The 19,739-nt window shown below is 43.1% G+C and overlaps 1 protein-coding gene across 1 annotated transcript in view; it reads left to right on the forward strand.

Moving 5' to 3' along the window:
* Positions 1 to 19,739, forward strand: part of ABCC4 (ATP binding cassette subfamily C member 4) — a 188,448-nt gene that overhangs the window by 81,226 nt on the left and 87,483 nt on the right. The window contains 8 exon segments of the mRNA XM_018056447.1: positions 2,986 to 3,089; positions 3,305 to 3,388; positions 8,462 to 8,558; positions 10,615 to 10,824; positions 12,032 to 12,172; positions 13,021 to 13,058; positions 13,435 to 13,529; positions 15,254 to 15,400. Coding sequence (XP_017911936.1) covers positions 2,986 to 3,089; positions 3,305 to 3,388; positions 8,462 to 8,558; positions 10,615 to 10,824; positions 12,032 to 12,172; positions 13,021 to 13,058; positions 13,435 to 13,529; positions 15,254 to 15,400 — 916 coding nt within the window.

A 19,739-nucleotide genomic window follows, 5' to 3' on the forward strand; every position in this document is an offset into this window, starting at 1 on the left:
TTGATAAAACTGAAGCTTGGAGAGGTAAAACACCCCATCTCTACGTTTGCAGTTCAGGTTCAGATCCACGATGGTCAATGCTTTGCTGCAGCCTCTTGGGGTGATTGGACCAGTAATGTGAGGGAGTGTCCTGGGGCTTCACACACCTTTGGGGCTGCATGTGTAACAGACTCTGGTAGGAAGGAGCCCTGCAGAACTGGGCTGCCCAGTGACGTATGTGATGTGACGTTTATAAACATCAACTGCCCTCCTATTCTCTGCGTGGTCAGAGCATAGAGGCAGGGCCCCTCATGCCCATTCCCTCCTTGGCAGGAAGGGAGCCGAGTCCCTCCCCCGATTTTGTCACTCGGCTGCTGTCACTTTGGAAATGTCCTGTTAGTTGTCTGGGCATCTCACATTTCTGCAGCAAAACGGGGACATTGGGTCAGAGTGTTTCCAAGAGGTTTTGCCGCTGCTCTGAAATGTCAGCTATGACTCTGATTACCAAGGGGTCAACCAGGTCTGCACAACACCTGGGAACCACTTAATGCATTTTTGCAGCCTCTGCTTATCTCCTTTTGGAATGTGTGTTTCAGTGGATGGACATAACATAGTCAATAGACAATAGAGGTGCCCTGGGCGTGTTTTTACTTGTAGAGAGATACTGCATGTGTAGTAGGGGAAAAAAAAAAAGTGTGTCCTCTGGAGAGCGTCATCTTGGATTGTAATTTGAGGTGTCTGTTTCTTTGTAAAATGAGGGAGGTACAGGTTTATTGCAGTAAGCATGGCAACTTTTGTAAAATGGAAACCTACCAGGTTTTCAGTAAATAAATGCATACAAACTAAATACATATATAGAAACAAAAATATTTCTAACATGTGATCCCCACCCCCCCCCCACCTGGAAGATAAAACAGGAAAAAGGAGCATTTCGTGTATCACATGCATTAATAACAACTAGACACATGATAACTAGATCTAATTGAAGCAAGCTTTTTAAGTTCATTGAGCTGCAAACATTTCTGTAATAAAACATGAAGTAATCACATTTGGCAACATGGAATTAAGCTGATGCAGTATTCAAAGTGACATTATAATGAGTTACACCACATAATTCAGGGAACAAGCCAATAATGTTTGGTCAACTGGAGGGGTCGAGCTTAAACGACAAGGCTTAGGAGTCATAAGGCTCAGGGATTGAGTTTGTTTCTCTGTTCAGGAGGGAAAAAAATGTGATTTTTGGCTTCTTTTCTGAACCTCACAAGGTCTCAATTTCATCGTCCTTAAAATGGAAATCGTAGTGCTCTGCCATCAGCGAAATGGAGTTACAGGTGTGATGAAAGTCAGGGTCCTCCTGCTTTGACTCAGGAATCCAGCCTTCCTCTGATGGAAACTCAGCAGTCTGCTCCATGCAGTTTTTACACCAAGAAGCCAGCATCCCTGAAGGGCCCTCCATATGCTCCTGGCTGATGGCATCAAACCAACGAGCCATTTCCTAGTTTCCCTGTAGTTGGTGTGTCTGTTCTTCATGGGAAATTGGTTTTAAGAAATAAATAAATAAAAACTTCTTGTCTGTGGGAGGCATTGTATTATATGCTGAACTCAGACTTTCCCCCCTTTTACCTAATCAGAAAATGGTGGCTGGGAAATTAGGCTGACTTGGATTTTTACTTCAAATCGTGTGAAATGCTTTTCCCATTTGTGGCTGGCCCATAAATAGTTTGCAGAGTCAACAGCATACTCAGAGTCCTGCTACCAGACTCAGAGAGAGCCTTTCTTGGGGCCCATCTGTGCTAAATGGAAGAGTGGATTTAAGTGCCTTTTCCAGAGCATGGTTGAGATTGCTGTGCTACAGCGTGGTGCTGTTTTGTGAAGGAAACCAAAGCAACATAAAATCTAGGCATTAAAAACTGGAACGGTTTGCAGGGGCTGTCACCAGTAAAACAGACCACGTAAACTGTGTGTGTGTGTGTGTGTGCGTGTGTGTGTGCGCGTGTGTGTGTGCGTGTGTGTGTGCGTGTGTGTGTGTGCGTGCGCCTGTGGCTTTCAGGGAGGGTGATGATGGAGACAGTCTCCCTCTTCTCCTTGTGGTCATGGTGCCTTACATGCTGTGATCCACACGGTGAATGGGGTCTCAGTGTTGGTTTGAAGAGAAAGTAAGCCTCATTCACCAGTAGCAAGTTATAATCAGTCCATGTCCTTTTTCCATGTATGGAAGGTGTTCATACACTTCAGGTTCTCACAGCATCCTTGAGTTTAGTGACTGTTGTTTCTGCAGCACATTTTGTAGAAGAAGTTGAGACTTACAAGGTCAGAAAGCTGCTTATCCTGGGGGCTTCACTATGCCATTTCTGTTCTTCCCAAATTTGCTAAAGTACAGAGACGCTCTGGCTTCATTTGCAGAAAAGTACCGCTGTGCATCCTAGGATGATGCCTGAGGGTTTTAGTGGATAACAAACTCTATGAACTCTGCTTGCTATGGCAGCATCACTTGAGTTATAGGCAGTCTACGTAAGCCCCCCTCCCCACCTCCCACTGATCTGCTCCCACCCACTTTGTGAGCCATGCCCTCCTGACCCCAGTGTGGACTCGCTTCCCTCCTTTACTCTCTGTTGCCCTGAGCTGGCTTCCTTTTCCTTCTCATCCTCAGTACTTACATGAAGGTTAATTTTCCATATCGTTTGTCTCACACCATGGAAAGAAACTCTAGGGACTTTGTTTCCTCATCCCTGAATTCACTGTGCAGAGAACAATGCCTGGAATATAATCGATCCTCAATAAATACTTCTTGTTATCACGGTCAAGTTCATAAATGCAGTGAAAACCTATGGAATCAGAACAAATGAGATTTTTTTAGTATTCAAGATTATAATACAGTCATTATGAAATATACTCATTGCTGTTCATACAATATTTATATGTAGAACTAAGGCTAAAGGGTTAGGATGGCAGGAGGAGAACACATTTTAAATCTTTTTCTTTTTTCCCTTTTCTGTCTCCATGTAGGATTTACAGCTTCTGGAAGATGGAGATCTAACTATGATAGGAGACCGGGGAACCACCCTGAGTGGAGGGCAGAAAGCCCGGGTCAACCTTGCAAGGTAAATGGGGTTTCAGTTGCCATCCTGCCCCTCCTCCTCTGCGGCTCCTGGTGGACGTGAGCATGCAGACCCCGCTCACTGGGTGGGCCTGTGTGAAGCAGGGTCCTGGTCCCTTCCCTGGGCTCCTGGAATGAACATGGAGTTGTTGGACACCACTGTGATTCAGAGACAAGACCCAGGGAGTGTGAAGTGTTTTATCCTGATGTCTCTCTATGTTTCTAGAGCGTGTATCAGGATGCCGACATCTACCTCCTAGACGATCCACTCAGCGCAGTGGATGCAGAAGTCAGCAGGCACTTGTTTGAACTGTGAGTTTGCTCCTGTTTCCTATTACTTCTGCTTTCCAAGAACCGATCAGGGAAAAGAGCTCAGTAAAGGCTTTGTGCTTCAAGAGACTCAGCTGGCTCTGCCCTGGTGTCCCTCTCCCCTTCATTCTGCAGAAGATCCATCGTAGAGAAATTTTGATCATGATGAGGTCAAGATAGGAAAATACAGAAGGTGCTTCCAGGGTGTGGAGGACAGTGGAGTCTGTCCTTAGGGAGTGAGAAATAGATGGCAAATTTCCCCCTGCTACTTGCAGTAGAAAACCGGACACTGTAGATGGATTCAGACCCCAGAAATTAGGAGGAAAATTTACAGTTTTTAAATCAGAGTGGGACTCAGTAATCTGGTACTTGGCTGCCAATCATTTTCGTCATCTTTTTTTTTAAGACACGTTAGAAGTGATGTTTTCAGTACTGACATAGGGCTTCTGTGGAAAGACCATGTTGATGCTTATTATTCTGTAGATTCAGAAATTCTGAATAAGGTATAGAATCTGAGAATGATTTGTTGCACCTCAGAATGTCTTCAGTCATTGCACATTGCTTCATGGATACTTAAACCCACAATGTATGGGTAACTTCATTGTGAAACTAGGTATCTAGAAGGAGAAGGCAATGGCACCCCTCTCCGGTACTCTTGCCTAGAAAATCCTATGGACGGAGGTGCCTGGTGGGCTGCAGTCCATGGGGTCGCTAAGAGCCAGACATGACTGAGCGACTTCCCTTTCAGTTTTCACTTTCATGCATTGGAGAAGGAAATGGCAACCCACTCCAGTGTTCTTGCCTGGAGAATCCCAGGGACGGGGGAGTCTGGTGGGCTGCTGTCTATGGGGTCGCACAGAGTCAGACATGACTGAAGCGGCTTAGCAGCAGCAGGTATTTAGAATCTGGCTGAACTCCTGACTATCATGTTGTGTTTCTGGAATTTGTTGTTCTTGTCTGTTGTTGAATTTGTTGCTCTTGTTTGGCCACTGAACCTCTGAAGTAGAACAACTCTGATGGTTTTCTGTGTATAATGTGTCCAAGTCACGCTAACAGAGGCCTCTGGTGGAGCTTAGACTGACCTCTTTGAAAGCTTCATGAACTCACTTTTTCTGAAACAGTATCTGCATCTCCCCCATGGTTAGTTAGTTCCCTTGCTGCTGTTCACCTTGTTAAAGCCAATGAGCTTTCCAGCTGCACTTATTAATGCCCTGCTGTATGCACTGAGTTAAATGCCCTTACAGATGTTACTGCACAAAACCTCTTAGTTTACAAGGAGGACAGTGTACCAGGAGAGGGAAAGGACCCGCACTGGGCAGAAAAAGGAGACCTGGATGCTCAGCTCTCATTCCTGCCTCTGAGGAACCTGTCTTCTTGGCCTCTGATAGCATTCACCTTCCTGTGTCCTCACGTGGACTTTCCTCTGTTCACGTGCCCTGCCCTTCTGTGTTAGGCTCCTTTTCTTCTGGAGATACAAGTCAGATTGGATTAGACCTAGTGTCGTTAGGGGTAACAATTATGTCTTTAGAGGCCTTATCACCGAATTCTCAGGTGCCTGCATTTGAACTGGCGGGGAAATTATTGATTTACAGCAGACCCACAACTGCAAAGTAGAGAGGCTTCGGCAGAGTCTGCAGATGTGAGAGAGAGAGACGTGTGAGGAGCGCTGAGCTCTGGATACGAGGACCTGGGATTCCACATCCGCTAAGCGGGATCATGGGGCAGGTTCTACCAAAGTCTGTGTGTAACTAGTGCTTAGTTTGGGGTGATGAAAACACTCTGGAGACAGATGGTGGTGATGGTTACACAGCAGTGTGAATGGGCTTAATACCACTGAGCTGTATGCTTAAAGATAGGCAAAGTGGTAAATTTCATGTTATGTACTGATATGTTTCATTTACCACAATAAAAAGGGACTTCGCTCGTGGTCAGTAGAGAATCCACCTGCAATGCAGGAGGCCCGGGTTCGATCCCTGGCTTGGGAAGATCCCTTGGAGAAGGAAACGGCACCGCACTCCAGAATTCTTGCCTGGAGAATCCCGTGGAGAGAGGAGCCTGGCAGGCTACAGTCTGTGGGGTCGCAAGAGTCAGACATGACTTAGTGACTAAACCACCACCACCACCACCACGATAAAAAGTGCAAAGAAGCATTAAATTGTTCAGAACAGGAGAGCAGGGCCTGTGGCATTGCTCCCAGCTGTGTGGTCTCATCCGGCTTTCCCACCCTTTCCTGATTGTGACCTGATGGATTTTACCATAGAGAAGTGCCTTGTCATGGGTTTGGTAACAGGGTGCAAGTGCTGTAAGCTTCATTTGCCGTTCCTCACTCCTGGAATCATTGGCAGTTCAGCCTGTCCATTCCTCTTGTAATCACAGAAGTTCTCAAAAGTTCTTCAAACAGAGCAGTTTTTTTTTAATAGCTCTTGGGTTTAATGACCTTGGATGTACACTTGATAGAAGCAAGCTTGTTTGGATTGTTGTTTGCCAATCAGAACCACATTCTCTGGGGAAACTTAGGGCAGGGAGCACGAATGCAATTTAGGAAATCACTCAGCAGCAACTGAGGATGTTCTCAACGAGTTAGAAAATTGGATGGAACAACATGCTATGAGAGATGGTGGTCGTGTCAGAGCTTAGTAATGGGGAGTGTTTTCTATTAAAAGTGAGTGACTCACACTTCTTGCCATTAACAGTTTCCTCTAGTCTTGAATCTATATCCAAGGTGATTCAGGTTCATGAGTTTTACAACTTTATGCTCTGAGCATAGTGGGTTCTATCAGCTAAGGTGAGGCCCCTTAGATGAACTGATGCTGTGTCCTACCTGTGTTCTGCTGTGGATCCTGATGTGTTTCAACCCCACATTGCCAGACCCCTGCCTCCTGTGTAACCCTAACCAGGTCTTCATGTCTGTTCTGATCTACACAGCTCACCCTCCCGCTCCAGCCCTTCACAGACAACCCTACCCCCACCCCTACCTGTTCAGGAAGCAGCTCCAGGTCCTCAAACAGAGAACAGGCTTCTTTGCTGTCTGCCCGCCTCAGCCTTTCCAGCTCGTCCCCACACCCACTCGGGGTCCAGCTGTGCTGGCTCTCTGGGGGTCCTTTCTCACCCCTGTCTGTCTGTTCACACTGGTCCCTCTGTCCCAGAGCCAGGGAGCAGTGTGCTAGGATCCAGACGGAAGGCAGAAGGCTGCGGCCCTGCCACTCCCTCCTGCTCCTCCAGGGGGCGCCCGTGCCCTTTGTCTTCCCACAGCCCTCAGTGGGTGCACTTGACCGTTTATGAGTCCCCTCAACCTCCATGCGCTGTGAATGCAGGAAGGCGCCTCAGCCCTGCGTGTTCAGTTCCAGGACCCCTGCAACTGCTGTGTCTTCTTCCAGGATGTTTCCCCAGAGAGTCTCAGGGCTCCCTTGTTTCCCTGTCTAAGACAGCAGCCCCTCTTGATTTCCCGCAGAGCACACATCACAGCCCCGTAGAGCATTTCCTATACACATTCAGCGTACCCCTGTACGCAATGCTGAGAATTCTTTTCTGTCTTGACCGGAGGGTGTATCCATGGCAGTTGGGACAGTGCCTGGTACCTCACCAAAGTTTGTTAATTGAATGAATGAAGATAGGGACTCTCTTTTTGTTCATATTTGATCTACTGTGCTATGGGATTTGTCCCTTCTTAACACAGCTCTTGTATAGGAATAATTTTAAAGAATTCATCGCTGAGTCAATTTTTATGATATGTCTTAGAAATCTTTGCTCTTAAAAACTTGGAAGATTATTTTTCTAGAGATTCAGATTAAAAGTCTTATTTAGGAATACATTCCTAGCCATCAAAACTGATCACTTTATTGTGCTTATTTATATTACCTCATCTGTGATAGAATGTCAGGAAGGAAACCTTTTAAAACTTGTGGTTAGCGCCATCTTGGACCTACCAGCCCATCTGCCTTCTGAATGTAGCAAAAAACTCGATTGAAACCTGAAAAGGTATGCTTGGTCAAGAAATTTAGCACGAAAGCTGAACTAAGACTTGTCAGAAGGTAAAAATGAATCTTCTTTAACTTAATGAAGTGATGGCGTATGTGTCTACATCCCCGGTCTTCTGATCACAGGTCCAGTGTCCCCTTAGGACTTTTCTGTCCTGTGTCCAAAGCACATGACAGCTCGTGGTTAGAGAGGAGTAGGGAAGGGGGCTGACATTTAGTGAGCGGATTGGTGGTTTGATTTTTTAGAACATGTGGGTGGGTTGTCATTGGCATTGTTTTGAGATGAGGAACGTGAGATTGAGTCACTCATCTGACATCAGGCTCATGAGAGGGACTGAGCTGCAGCCTGCTGCCTCCAGACTCTCCATCTGGCTCACTCACAGATTGAGCTCTGGCCCAGGTTCCTGAGATGTGCTCTGCAAGGGCCTCGGGCTCCCAGAGAACCTGCCTGGAGCCCTGCCTGTGGTCACCGGGGCCCTTTCGTTTTCACATTGAGGGAGTTTTCAGTGCAAATGAAGTAAGATTTACTTCCTGGACAGGACTGGGAATGTTGTAGAGACTAATAAAGGCCACACTTGCATTCATTTTCCATCTAATGTTACTTAGGAAGAAACGTCTGTGGAAGGGAATATGGCTAAGGTTATTGAGAAGATATGACTCTTAGGGTGGTTAATATGTACTTCATAAAGCAACATCTAAGAAACTAAGGAATATGTATGTATATTTCTGTGACATCAGTCACTTCTCTCAACTTTTGAAATGTCAGTATTGCTCCACTGTTTTTCATCATGAAATATGTAAATACTTGTTAAGATCAGTTTGAGGAAAAACAACTTAGCAGCTGATGCATGTTTCGCTAGACTGGATTTTAGATTTCCCCCCCTCCAGTGGAGCTTGATTCAGACTTGTTGCTGAATAATTTGAGGTCCTAGTTGAATTCATCACTTTGTACTTAATTTGTATTTTTATTCATATGAGTATTTGAACTACAGATCTTTGCTGTCTTGTCTTTGTCTCATTATGTTTTCAAAATGTATGCTTACAGTTTGTCTGACTTCCACTAATGTGTTTTTGCATTCTGTCCCTTTTCCATTTGTAGGTGTATTTGTCAAGCCTTGCATGAGAAGATCAGAATCTTAGTGACTCATCAGTTGCAGTACCTAAAAGCTGCAAGTCAGATTCTGATATTAAAAGATGTAAGTAATTTCTAAAAGTCTCTGGAATTGCTAGCACTGTGGTGTGTTGAAGGCCAGGCTGTTCTGCAGGTCATTCTGCTTGGATTTGTGGCAAAGCCCTCTTAGCTTTCAGTTTTTTGCCTTCTTCTTCTTGCTACCCGGATCTCTTTCTGTGTCTGATACATGCGGGAACCTGTGCAGAAGGAGAATAAGGCCCTGCCTACGTGGGGCTTGTTTTGAGAAGACAACCTTAGGTTTAGTATTGAGTTGGCCAAAGAGTTTGATCAATTTTAAGCAACAGTAAAAGACTTATTTATCATTGTCACTGAGAACTTTGTTGAAGAATATATTCACTTTTTGAACTTTTTGGCCAACTCAATACTGTCAGAAGACCAGTTGTCTACTGGTGAACGCACCTGGATGAGTTGGGGACCATCCTTACAGTTGATCTGATACGTCCCTCACAGCAGAGAGGGGATGGCTGCCCCCCGGAATTGTTAATACTTGGTTGTTGAGTAAAATTGCTGTCTTTGTGCCACTAGTGTTTCTGAATGCATCTTACTAAGTAGAAAGTTGTAAGCAGCTTTCCCTAAATAAGGTAGATGCACTTTGTCTCCCAGGTGAGGACAAGATATACAGTATATCCCGAATCGTTTCCTTGTTCTGCGGTATCAAATGGTCCCCAAAGGCTTCACTGGGTTTGTCCCAGAGAGGGGGGTCCTAGTCAGGATGCTGGGCCACCTGACTTGCCTTAACCAGAGCTACTCTCCTTTGGTTTGTTTTGCATCCTGGGGTTTTTCCTCATATTTTGTTCACCGCTGAGTGAATCAGCTGAGTTTTGTTTCATATGGTGAAAAAGAAGAAATCCTCTACAGCTTATTTTATGTAACTTTGTAAATGAGGGACACTGCAATGGTGTGTCATACAGTGTTCCAAGAAGATGAGTAGACTGGCTGTAGCTTAAGCAGTTGCCTGATTTGGGAAAGATGGGCCGCTTGTGATGGGTTGTGCCTATGTTATCCTCGGGTTTCAGTGCTTTGCTTCTGGCTTAGGTTTTTGATTGTGGCATACCAAGGCATTAGAGCATCCCAGTCTTATGACCTCCTTGTTTAGGTAGATTTTCTGGGGGAATACTGAATTTTCAGTCGAGAACTTCCTGAGTTTGTGGGGAGGTGTTAAAGACTATGAAGACATAACTCTTGGATTCTTGTGCAGGATCATTTTCTTCAGGCCCTGTCCTAGTCAGACACATGGTACTGTGGCAGTGGGCAGCAGAGACAGGCGTGCCAGCGCACCTCTGTGCCAACAAATTTCTTTCCCGGGATATCCTCCCCATGGACTTTAAAAAAATTTCTTTTTGTCTCATGAGGCTTCTCTAACTTTCCATGTTGTCTTAAGAGATTGTGCTGATCCTCCCACCAAATTCTGTATTTCTTGCTTTCCTAAGTGCCCAGCGGACTCCATCTTTAACACATGAGCACACATTTCTTTCATGTCCCCAAACCTTACACAGGGTTTGGCAGAGAGCACAGTGCTCACTTCTGTTCTAGTTGAACTGAACTTGATTTGTCCACCAGAAATTCAGACCTCAGGATCATTTTCTTAGAAACAGCATAATTTAATATCGGTTTATTTCTCTTGATTAGTGCTTACCATTAGCTTCCTAGGTGGCACTAGTCATAAAGAACCTGCCTGCCAATGCAGGAGACATAAGAGACACAGGTTTGATTCCTGGGTGGGAAAGATCCCCTGGAGGAGGAAAAAGCAACCCACTCCAGTATTCTTGCCTGGAGAATCCCATGGACAGAGGAGCCTGGTGGGCTATACAGTTCACAGGGTAGCAAAGAGCTGGACACGATTAAAGTACTTTAGCATGCATAACGCACATGTATGCATGATAGGTTAGGATTGTCAAATGAAAATCCATTCCTCTCAAATTTTTTAAAAATCATTTGTTTGAAATAAAACAAAGATGAATATTTTTAATAATAGAAGGTACAATTCACAAAGAAGATAGATATCATAAATGATTAGACACCTTAACCACAAGCTCTCAAATTCTTTATTGCTGTTTTAGGGCAAAATGGTGCAAAAGGGGACTTACACTGAGTTCCTGAAATCCGGGATAGATTTTGGTTCCCTTTTAAAGAAGGAGAATGAGGAGGCTGAACCATCTCCGGTTCCAGGAACTCCCACCCTGAGGAATCGCACCTTTTCCGAGTCTTCGGTTTGGTCTCAACAGTCTTCCAGACCCTCCTTGAAAGAGGCCACTCCAGAGGGCCCAGACGTGAGTTTCTCGTCCTGCAGCACGCCCGGGTCTATCGCTCTTGGTGGCCTCATGGACCTTCAGTCTGCTATGTTAATGACATCTCTTTGTTCCAAAGAAGACACCAAATTTCCACGGCCTTGTTCCATGAAATTGGTAGAATTAAAACAGCATGCAGGGAGCCAGCCTGATTCGGCTTCTCCTTTTTGGTGTAGGATGGAGACAAGTCCTGTGTGCACTGCTATGACTTGCATGATGTATGTGGTATTGACAGGGGCACTCTTGATGTTACCATAGTTAATTGTATGTGCTCTGGTGGACCCCGGCATCCCTTATTCATCCAGATGGTTAATTTCCAGAATCCCTCATTCCTAGCCTGCTATGACTTCATTAAATCAGCTGCTTTTGCTTTAGGTTGGAATATTCTGGCATTGTTTTGCTTCATCATCAGATGGTCTGTGACAGGACACCTCTGTCACAAAGGGGCAAAGCACCCGACACACAGCAGACACTTTGGAATTTGTTCCCAGTTTCCTTTCTTATTTTTCAAGATGTAGAACAAATTAGTGGGTGGGGTTCAGGGGGCGGGGGTAGGGTTAAGGTACCCCCTTTATGTAGTTATCTCGCATATACAGTAGGCAGCAATCCTTTGGCCCATGTGACTGTGTAATATATTCTAAATCCTACAGACAGAAACAGACAACTGCACTAGGTCTCCTTTAAAATCACCTAGCAGTTTTCTCAGTATCCAGACTCTCATTGTCCATACCCGGGATTCTGGCTGATTCTGATGAGTATTCACAAGAGTCCGTCAAGTTCCATACTCAGGAACCACTCTTTTGTCATTGAGAGGCACACGTAAATTACATGGATACTTATATATCATTTCATGTATTATTTTGGAGAAAACATTGGCATTTATGCTTTAATCAGGTATTTTGTACATGTGCGGTTAATCATGCTGTTTATTTAAGCAAAGCCACCTGAAAATGAGTAGCATTTTGCAGATGACATTTCCTTTTTTCTGATAGATTTCTAGAGTTGGCATGGCTGGGTAAATGCACTCATGGTTTGGCTCAGTGTTTCCACACTCTTCTCTCTCTGTAGAATCTTGCCCTCCTACCAGCATATGAGTTGTGTCTATTTCACCGCAGCTTTGCAGTGGAGGTTATTGTTGATTTAGGGTTCATTATTTAAATTTTTGTCTCTCTCTGCCTTTCCTTCCAAGACCGAGAATATACAGGTCACCCTAACTGAGGAGACCCGTTCAGAAGGAAAAGTTGGTTTTAAGGCTTATAAGAATTACTTCACAGCTGGTGCTCACTGGTTTATCATCATTTTCCTCATTCTAGTAAACCTTGCAGCTCAGGTAAGGAAGGATTTTTATTTTTATTTTTTTCCATGGAAAAACACCCTCTTGTTTATTTGATTAAACAAAAATAAAATAAGGAGCAAAGGAATAATTTTTATTTTGATTTGTGCCCTAAGGCTGATATTTTTAATACTATTTATACTGTGTTTACCTTACTGTAATATTATTATTTTTTAATATGTGAATTAAGAGATTTATTTGAAATAACTGGCTCATGAGATTATGGGATCTGTCTGAGTGAATCTGAAATCAGAAAGGCAGGCCTGCAGGCTGGAACCTCAAGGCAGGAGCTACCTGCTGTCTTGAGGCAGAATTTCTTCCTCCTCAGGTTTTGCTCTTAAGATCTTCGACTGAGTGGCCGAGGCCACCGCAGTGTTGAGGGTGACCTCCTGTAAGTTCTGATGATGGATGTGACCCTCACCCACAAAATACCTTCACAGGAACATCTGAACTAGTGTTTTGTTGAATCACTGGAGACTGGTATGGCCAAACTGACAGCGAAAACTGGCCACCACAGTACCTATTAAGCTTTTATCCTTTGAAAAATCCTTTGAAAAATCCTGGTATGTATATAAATACTGTGTTTGCAGTCCACTGGGATTTGCATTGAAAAGTGTTATATGTGCAATGCAAAATAAGTGAAGCTTGGTGGTGGTGTGTGTACATGACAGATTCTAGAAATAAACAATGTCTTTTAGAGATATTAAAATGTAGCATACCGTCCCCTGACCTGTGGTCATCTGGGGTGTAGGGCTTGGCACAGACCTGAACCCAAAGGTTCCTTGTGAGCGAGGTGTGAGGCTCACTGATGTCAGTGTGTGAATGACTGTTATTTCCTGCTCCAGGTTGCCTACGTCCTGCAGGATTGGTGGCTTTCATACTGGTGAGTGATTCCTGGTCTGACCCAAAGTGTTGTGAAATCTACGCGAACCTCGCTTTTCCACAGAGTCGGTGGGAAGGAGGGGGCTTGTACAGCCTCCTCTTCTGACTCTCACGTAGTTTCCCTGAAGAAAAAGTAAAGATCCTGCTGGTGGCGTGTGACCCTCCCGTGATCCTTAGCAGCTTCCTCACAGACAGTTCAGAGAGCTGAAAGTCATGATTCAAATTGAAATTTTTTTACGGTAGAGAAACACAGGGCCCTGTGAGCTGCTAAACACTTGGCAGCATAAATCCTGTCTCCTACATCAAGGATATTTTTTTTTTTTTTGTATTTACCTAATTGTATCTATGTGTAATCTTTTTTCTTCCCTGTTCCCTAGGGCCAATCAACAGAGTGCCCTGAATGTCACTGTTAATGGACAAGGAAATGTAACTGAGAAGCTCAGTCTGAACTGGTACTTAGGAATTTACTCAGGTAAAGTTGAGTCATCTGGTCTATTATCCGAGAGTCTGAGTTGCTTACAATGAGCCCATGTGAGCAACTAGAGCTTCCAGGAGTAATTCAGTAATGTCTTAACAGATTAAGTTTCTGAGCCAGCCGCATTTATTCTGTGAATTAATTAGAATAATTATTTTAAAAATCTGCTAGAAGAAGAGAGGTTGAATGAAGACTTTTAATTTGCTCTGTACTGGATTTTGGAAGTTAAACCAGCATTGCATATTGAGAAAATCAGCCACTGGAAATATGTGACTATTGTCTATTCTAATAGGTTGCTTTAGCTAAATCTTATATCATTTTATGGATGTGTGAGGGGATTAGAAACAGATCCCCACCTTATGGTTCAGATTGTTGCAATTCTTTCTGAATGAAACTTGGCTTTTATTGACCTTGGTTGAAATCCTCTGGCAGCCAGGGTCCCAAATAAAAGCATTACTGCCTCGCAGGTGTGCAAACTCTCCTTCGCCACACTGCTCATCTCTTGGGTTTTACTAATTACTTAAGGCAGAAGCTAAACAGGGAGAAATCCAGTGTCTGGGCATTAAGGTTCCTTCTTCTTTCCTGAGATCACAGTGTTATTATGTCCATAACTGTGTGATTAATTTAACATCTGTCTTGCCTACTAATATCAACACAGCTCTTTGTTTTGACACCAGTGCCTAGAATATACGTGACATTGCATACTTTTAAATGGAATTCCTCATCTAAAATTTTAAATATTCACACAGGAAATATACAAGCTTTCTGCAAAGATAGAGTGAGTTATCTTTGTAAGAACCCACGCATTGAAATTTTTTATGTATTTTGTTGATCTCTTGCTAAGAACTCTAAATCCATTAGCTATTTACCTTCTGAATTGGTGGCTTATGGGGGCTTGAAGGAGGAAGGTGGGGGGTTTATGTTATATACTCATATAGGATGGTGGGCTAAGGCAAATGCCTGTTGATGGAGCCGAGAAATTTGAATAACTGTCAGAATTTAAATACTGAAATTTAAATTTCAGAATTTAAGTGTCTCATCAGAAGGGAATAAAGTTCTTAATGGAATATTTATTACAGAAGTTATCCCCCCTCTGTTTAGTTCAAAAGATGTTGGGAGGGTATTCTAATTTTTATATGCATAGTGATACTCATTTCTATCATTAACAAAATGTAATTTAAATGCTGATGTTCATTTATATTTATAATTTGTATTTTCCTACAGTTCAGTTAGATTTTTTGCTTGCAAGTTTATGTGGTATTTTTATACTCTTTAAAGCTACTTGGGTTTGTCTATAAGGACATGATAGTATTTCTTCTGTTTCCTATTCATTAACATGCCGATACCAAAGCTTTTCACCATTTTAGATTATGAGACGTTATAATTATTAAGAATTGAAATGTGAAGAAGAGAAGACTAACAACTTTTAAAAATTCTTCTGAGTTTTATTGAAACTTATAATTGGATTAGGAAATACTGGAATGAAATTTTATTTTACACTTCATTTCTTTCCCCCTCATGAGGTTTATATTTAATGAGAGGAAAATAGTGTTTTTTGTTTTCTTCTTTTTAAAATGTATGTCATGAATGAGTTAAACTCTTCTAGAATCCAGATACTTCATGGGGTAAGGATATAATATCTTTATAAGCTATTTGGCATGGCTTAGCCTTCTTGATTCAAAGGCAGAGATCTTGGGCTTAATGATGTTTCTTTATTTCAGGGTTAACTGCATCCACTGTCCTGTTTGGCATCGCTAGATCTCTGTTGGTGTTCTTTGTCCTTGTTAGTTCTTCACAAACTTTGCACAACCAAATGTTCGAGTCCATTTTGAGAGCTCCAGTACTGTTCTTCGATAGAAATCCAATAGGTAGGTCAGACACCAGATTTTAACAGTAAGTGTGTCTTGCTATCGTACTTAATTAACACCTGATTCCTTTTTTTAAAATTTAATTCTTTTTTGCACCAAAAACATTTTGTATTGGGATATAGCCAATTAACAACGTTGTGATGATTTCAGGTGAATAGTGAAGGAACTTGTAAATATGTCTTCTTATCATACTTAATGCCTGATTACTTTTTTAAATTTTATTATTTTTAACATCAAAAACATTTTGTATTGGGGTATAGCCAATTAACGGAGAAGCCAATGGCACCCCACTCCAGTACTCTTGCCTGCAAAATCTCATGGATGGAGGAGCCTGGTAGGCTGCAGTCCATGGGGTCGCTAAGTCGGACATGACTGAGCAGCTTCACTTTCACCTTTCGCTTTCATGCATTGGAGAAGGAAATTGCAACCCACTCCAGTGTTCTTGCCTGGAGAATCCCAGGGGCGGGGGAGCTTGGTGGGCTGCCATCTATGGGGTTGTACAGAGTCGGACACGACTGAAGTGACCTGGCAATAGCCAATTAACAGTGTTGTGATAATTTCAGGTGAACAGTGAAGGAATTCAGCCCCGCATATACATGTATCCATTCCCTGCCAATGCCTGATTACTTTTGACATTTGAATTGCTTTGAAGAAAATCTCTGTGCATATCGATCCATTTTGTACAAAAAACTTTGCTGAAATTTTTGTTCCACCATGGTATATCTGAATATAAGGGCATATAAACTTTTATTCCACTTTTGTGTGAGAGCGAAAATATAGATGTATGCTCACTTTGCAGAATGCTTTAAGAGCTGATTCGTGTGGCAAATGAACCTTTCTACATTCAATGCAAACATATTTACATAGTTTGTGCTTGTTGCTAAAACACAAGTGGTGTTACATATTTTAGCTTGGTCTCTACTCAAACCTTGTTACACTGAATCTCTACTCAAGACAAGCTATGGGGCTTTTTCTTTCATTGCCCATGCATATCTAGGATCATAGCGCTTTGGCTTATGCCCAGAGTATGAGATTTACCTAAAATGGTAATGAATAATTAATGAACATCCAAGATTAATTTAATGTAGATATCCTCTTCAATTAAACTAACTGTATAGCTTATAGTGGAGTTTTGGTAACATGTAAGAGGCTTTGTGGTACATACGTAGTAGGTAGATGCCCAGTAGTAAGTTTCTCAGTATGCGTGTCCTGGGAGGTTTCCCAGTGTTTGGTTACTCCACCTTGAGGCCTTCAACCTGTCTTATTTCAGAATGTAGCCTCCTGAGCTATGTTTCCATGAAGAGGTGGTTCATCAGTGTATGGGTCCACTCTGTCTAGTTGACTAGACTTGTGCTAAGGCCCAGGGTGACTTTGTTTTTGCAGGTGATGATTGACAGGACTTGTTGAGGCAGGGAGGTGGGCTACAGAAAGGACAGAAGTAGCCTTGGCCTGGCCATCAGCTAGCCATGTGACCAAGGCCAAAGGAAGGTAGATCTATTGGGCAGGCAGATCTCAAGGGAGGATGTTGTCTGTCTTGGTTTTGAAGTGTGGTCTGTGGAGCCAACTGCCTGGGTTCAATCCTGGTGCTAGTTACTAATGGTCAAATTTTAATTAATACTTATGTGTTGGTTACTCTGTGTCTCAGTTTTATCTGGAAAATGGGATGCTATTCCCACACTTGCCGGAATGTCGATACTGTTAGAATTAGGCAGGTGAGTACATTCACAGCATTTAGATCGAAGCCAGGGCCTTATGATTCTTCGAGTCAATGATCACATGCTATGTGGGCACTTCGTCTCCTGTGAAATGGGAATAACTGCTGCCTTTCCTGTATCACTGTGTGAGGATTAAATGAGGCTGTTGGTGCAGCGTCTTGTGTAGATTTACCCAGCACATGTTTCATCCAAGCACTGGGTGGAGCACAGGATGGTAAGCTGCAGAGGCCAGTACAGATCTCGTCTTACTATAAAGCTGTGGAGACAAAGTAATTGGAGGAGTCCGTGCTGTTATGGTTGTGGTGTTGCTCCACTTTTCAGTTAATGTGAAAATTACAGTCATAACGTTGGAAGCATGAACAACCCCTGTAGGCTTCTCCAGATGCTGGTTAATTAATTATTTAGGGATTTGGGCCCAAGCGTAAATCTTCAAATCACTCATCTTGCTGCAGCTGGCACGCTAGGTTGTATCTTGTCTCCCTGTCCTGTAACTATTAACAGGACCTGATTCCTTCAAGAAAATAGAAGCCCAAATAGTACTCCAAGGACAGGCCTGCCTTGCCCCAAAGGTTTAGGAGCCGTGACTTTTTTTTAATGAAAAATTTTAAGTGATGAATTTTAAATTATTGTTTGAATAAAAATTTTTTATACTTTTTATACTTGTTTTATCTTGCTCTTCTTTGGAAAAACAAGTAATGTGTAAGAATTATGCCTCATAGTTGAGATTATTATGTGTACCCTAATAGTTATATATATATTTTTTAATCCCCTTCTATAGCAGAGAGACTGACTTGCTCAACTTTTTGCTTCTGTTTTGATTTTTTATTTCTTGGCATGTGGGACCTTGCTTGGCTCCCTGATCAGGGATCAAACCCACAACCCATGTGTTGGAAGATGAAGTTTCAACCCCTGGACTGCCAGGAAGTCCCTCAACTTCTAAGTTACCTTCAATATCTGGGTTTAATTCAACAAAGTTCCCAGCATAAAATTGTGGGTGATTTGATTTCTAGTCTGTTTCCCCTGTAGCATGTGGTGATCACGAAGTGTGTATCTCTCCAGGATATCCTAGGGGGTCAGTACATTTCCTATGATTTCAGGATCCTGACAGCCACCCAGAGTTAGAAAAGTGATGAAAGGAAGGGCTTTGGGCTTGGGATGGTGCAGTTGGAAACTCAAGAGAGAGGCCCATCGGGTCTGTGCCTTCCCCAGTCTGCCTGGATTTGTACTCACCACACCAGAGTTCCCTTGTTTCTACTTGTCTCCAAGCCCACTTGTGCCAGTGGGTTCTCAATGACCCTGAACTGGATGGTCACAAGGCCTTGTACATTCATTCATTGGTGGGCCCACTCTAAATGTTCTGTTTCTATTCTGATGCTTCATCCCAGATCTTCATGAGTTTTGCTAGACACTAGGGGAGTAACTGGTTGTAACTGCACTGGGTGTGCTAAGAACCAGGGCTCCATGGGAAGTTGCTGAAAACACCAGTTGCTCAACCAAATTCGCAGGTTCCTTTACGTTCATTGTGTTTATCGTATTCTATGAAGGAAAGAAGCGTCAGCCTAGAAAGTGCGTGGTTTCTCTGCCTACAGTGTAACAATCCAGCAGTGCTCCTGTGGCTACTTTCTATTTTGAACATATGTTTTGATGCACGAGCTTTACTTTGTTCATATAATGTGATGCTTCATTGCCTACTGGAGTTTTATTAGTGTGTGGCCTTAGAATGGCAAAACCAGGTTTCATTTTTTCCTTTTCTCTTCCTATTCCCTCCCGTTATCTCACCCATCTCTGTTTCACTTTCTTACTTTGACGTATTTTGGTAATGGTGTGTGAGTGCTAAGTCGCTTCAGTCCTGTCCGACTCTTTGCAACCCTATGAATTGTAACCTGCCAGGCTCCCATGTCCATGGGATTCTCCAGGCAGGAATACTGGAGTTGGTTGTCATGCTCTTCTCCAGGGGATTCCCCTGACCCAGGGATCGAACCTACTTCTTCTAAGTCTTCTGGTACCACCTGGGACACCCCTCGGTAATGGTATTATATGTTGACTTATTTAGTTCTTAAATTTTAAAAAAAACTAATTTTATTTATTTAGTTATTTTTGGCTGTGCTGAGTCTTTGTTACTGCTTGTGGGCTTTCTCTAGTTACAGCTTGTGGGGGCTCCTCTTCCTTGTGTTGCACAGGCTTCTTTTTGCAGTGGCTTCTGTTGTTGTGGAGCACAGACTATTAAGCCTGGGCTCAGGAGTCGCAGCCCACGGCTTGGTTGCTCCGAGGCATGTGGGATCTTCCTGGACCAGGGATAAAAGCAGTGTCTCCTGAATTGCAAGGTGGACTCTTAACCTCTGGACCACCAAGGAAGCCTCATTAAGTTTTTTTTGAGGTCGTATTTTTAATGAATGGACTACATTTATATATTTTTAATGTGTACTTATTTATGAATATTTTTTTGCTGCACCACGTGGCATGTGGGATCTTAGTTCCCTGATCAGGCATCGAAGCCACGCCCCCCTGCATTGGAAGGTGGATTCTTAACCACTTGACCACCAGGGAAGTCCCACTTCCTGTGTGTGTTTATTAAAGAGCTACAAGTGTTCAGGAGCCAGAGCAGACATTTCTTGCATGTTTTG

The sequence above is a fragment of the Capra hircus genome, chromosome 12, assembly GCF_001704415.2.
Source record: "Capra hircus breed San Clemente chromosome 12, ASM170441v1, whole genome shotgun sequence".
NCBI classification, from domain to species: Eukaryota; Metazoa; Chordata; class Mammalia; order Artiodactyla; family Bovidae; genus Capra; species Capra hircus.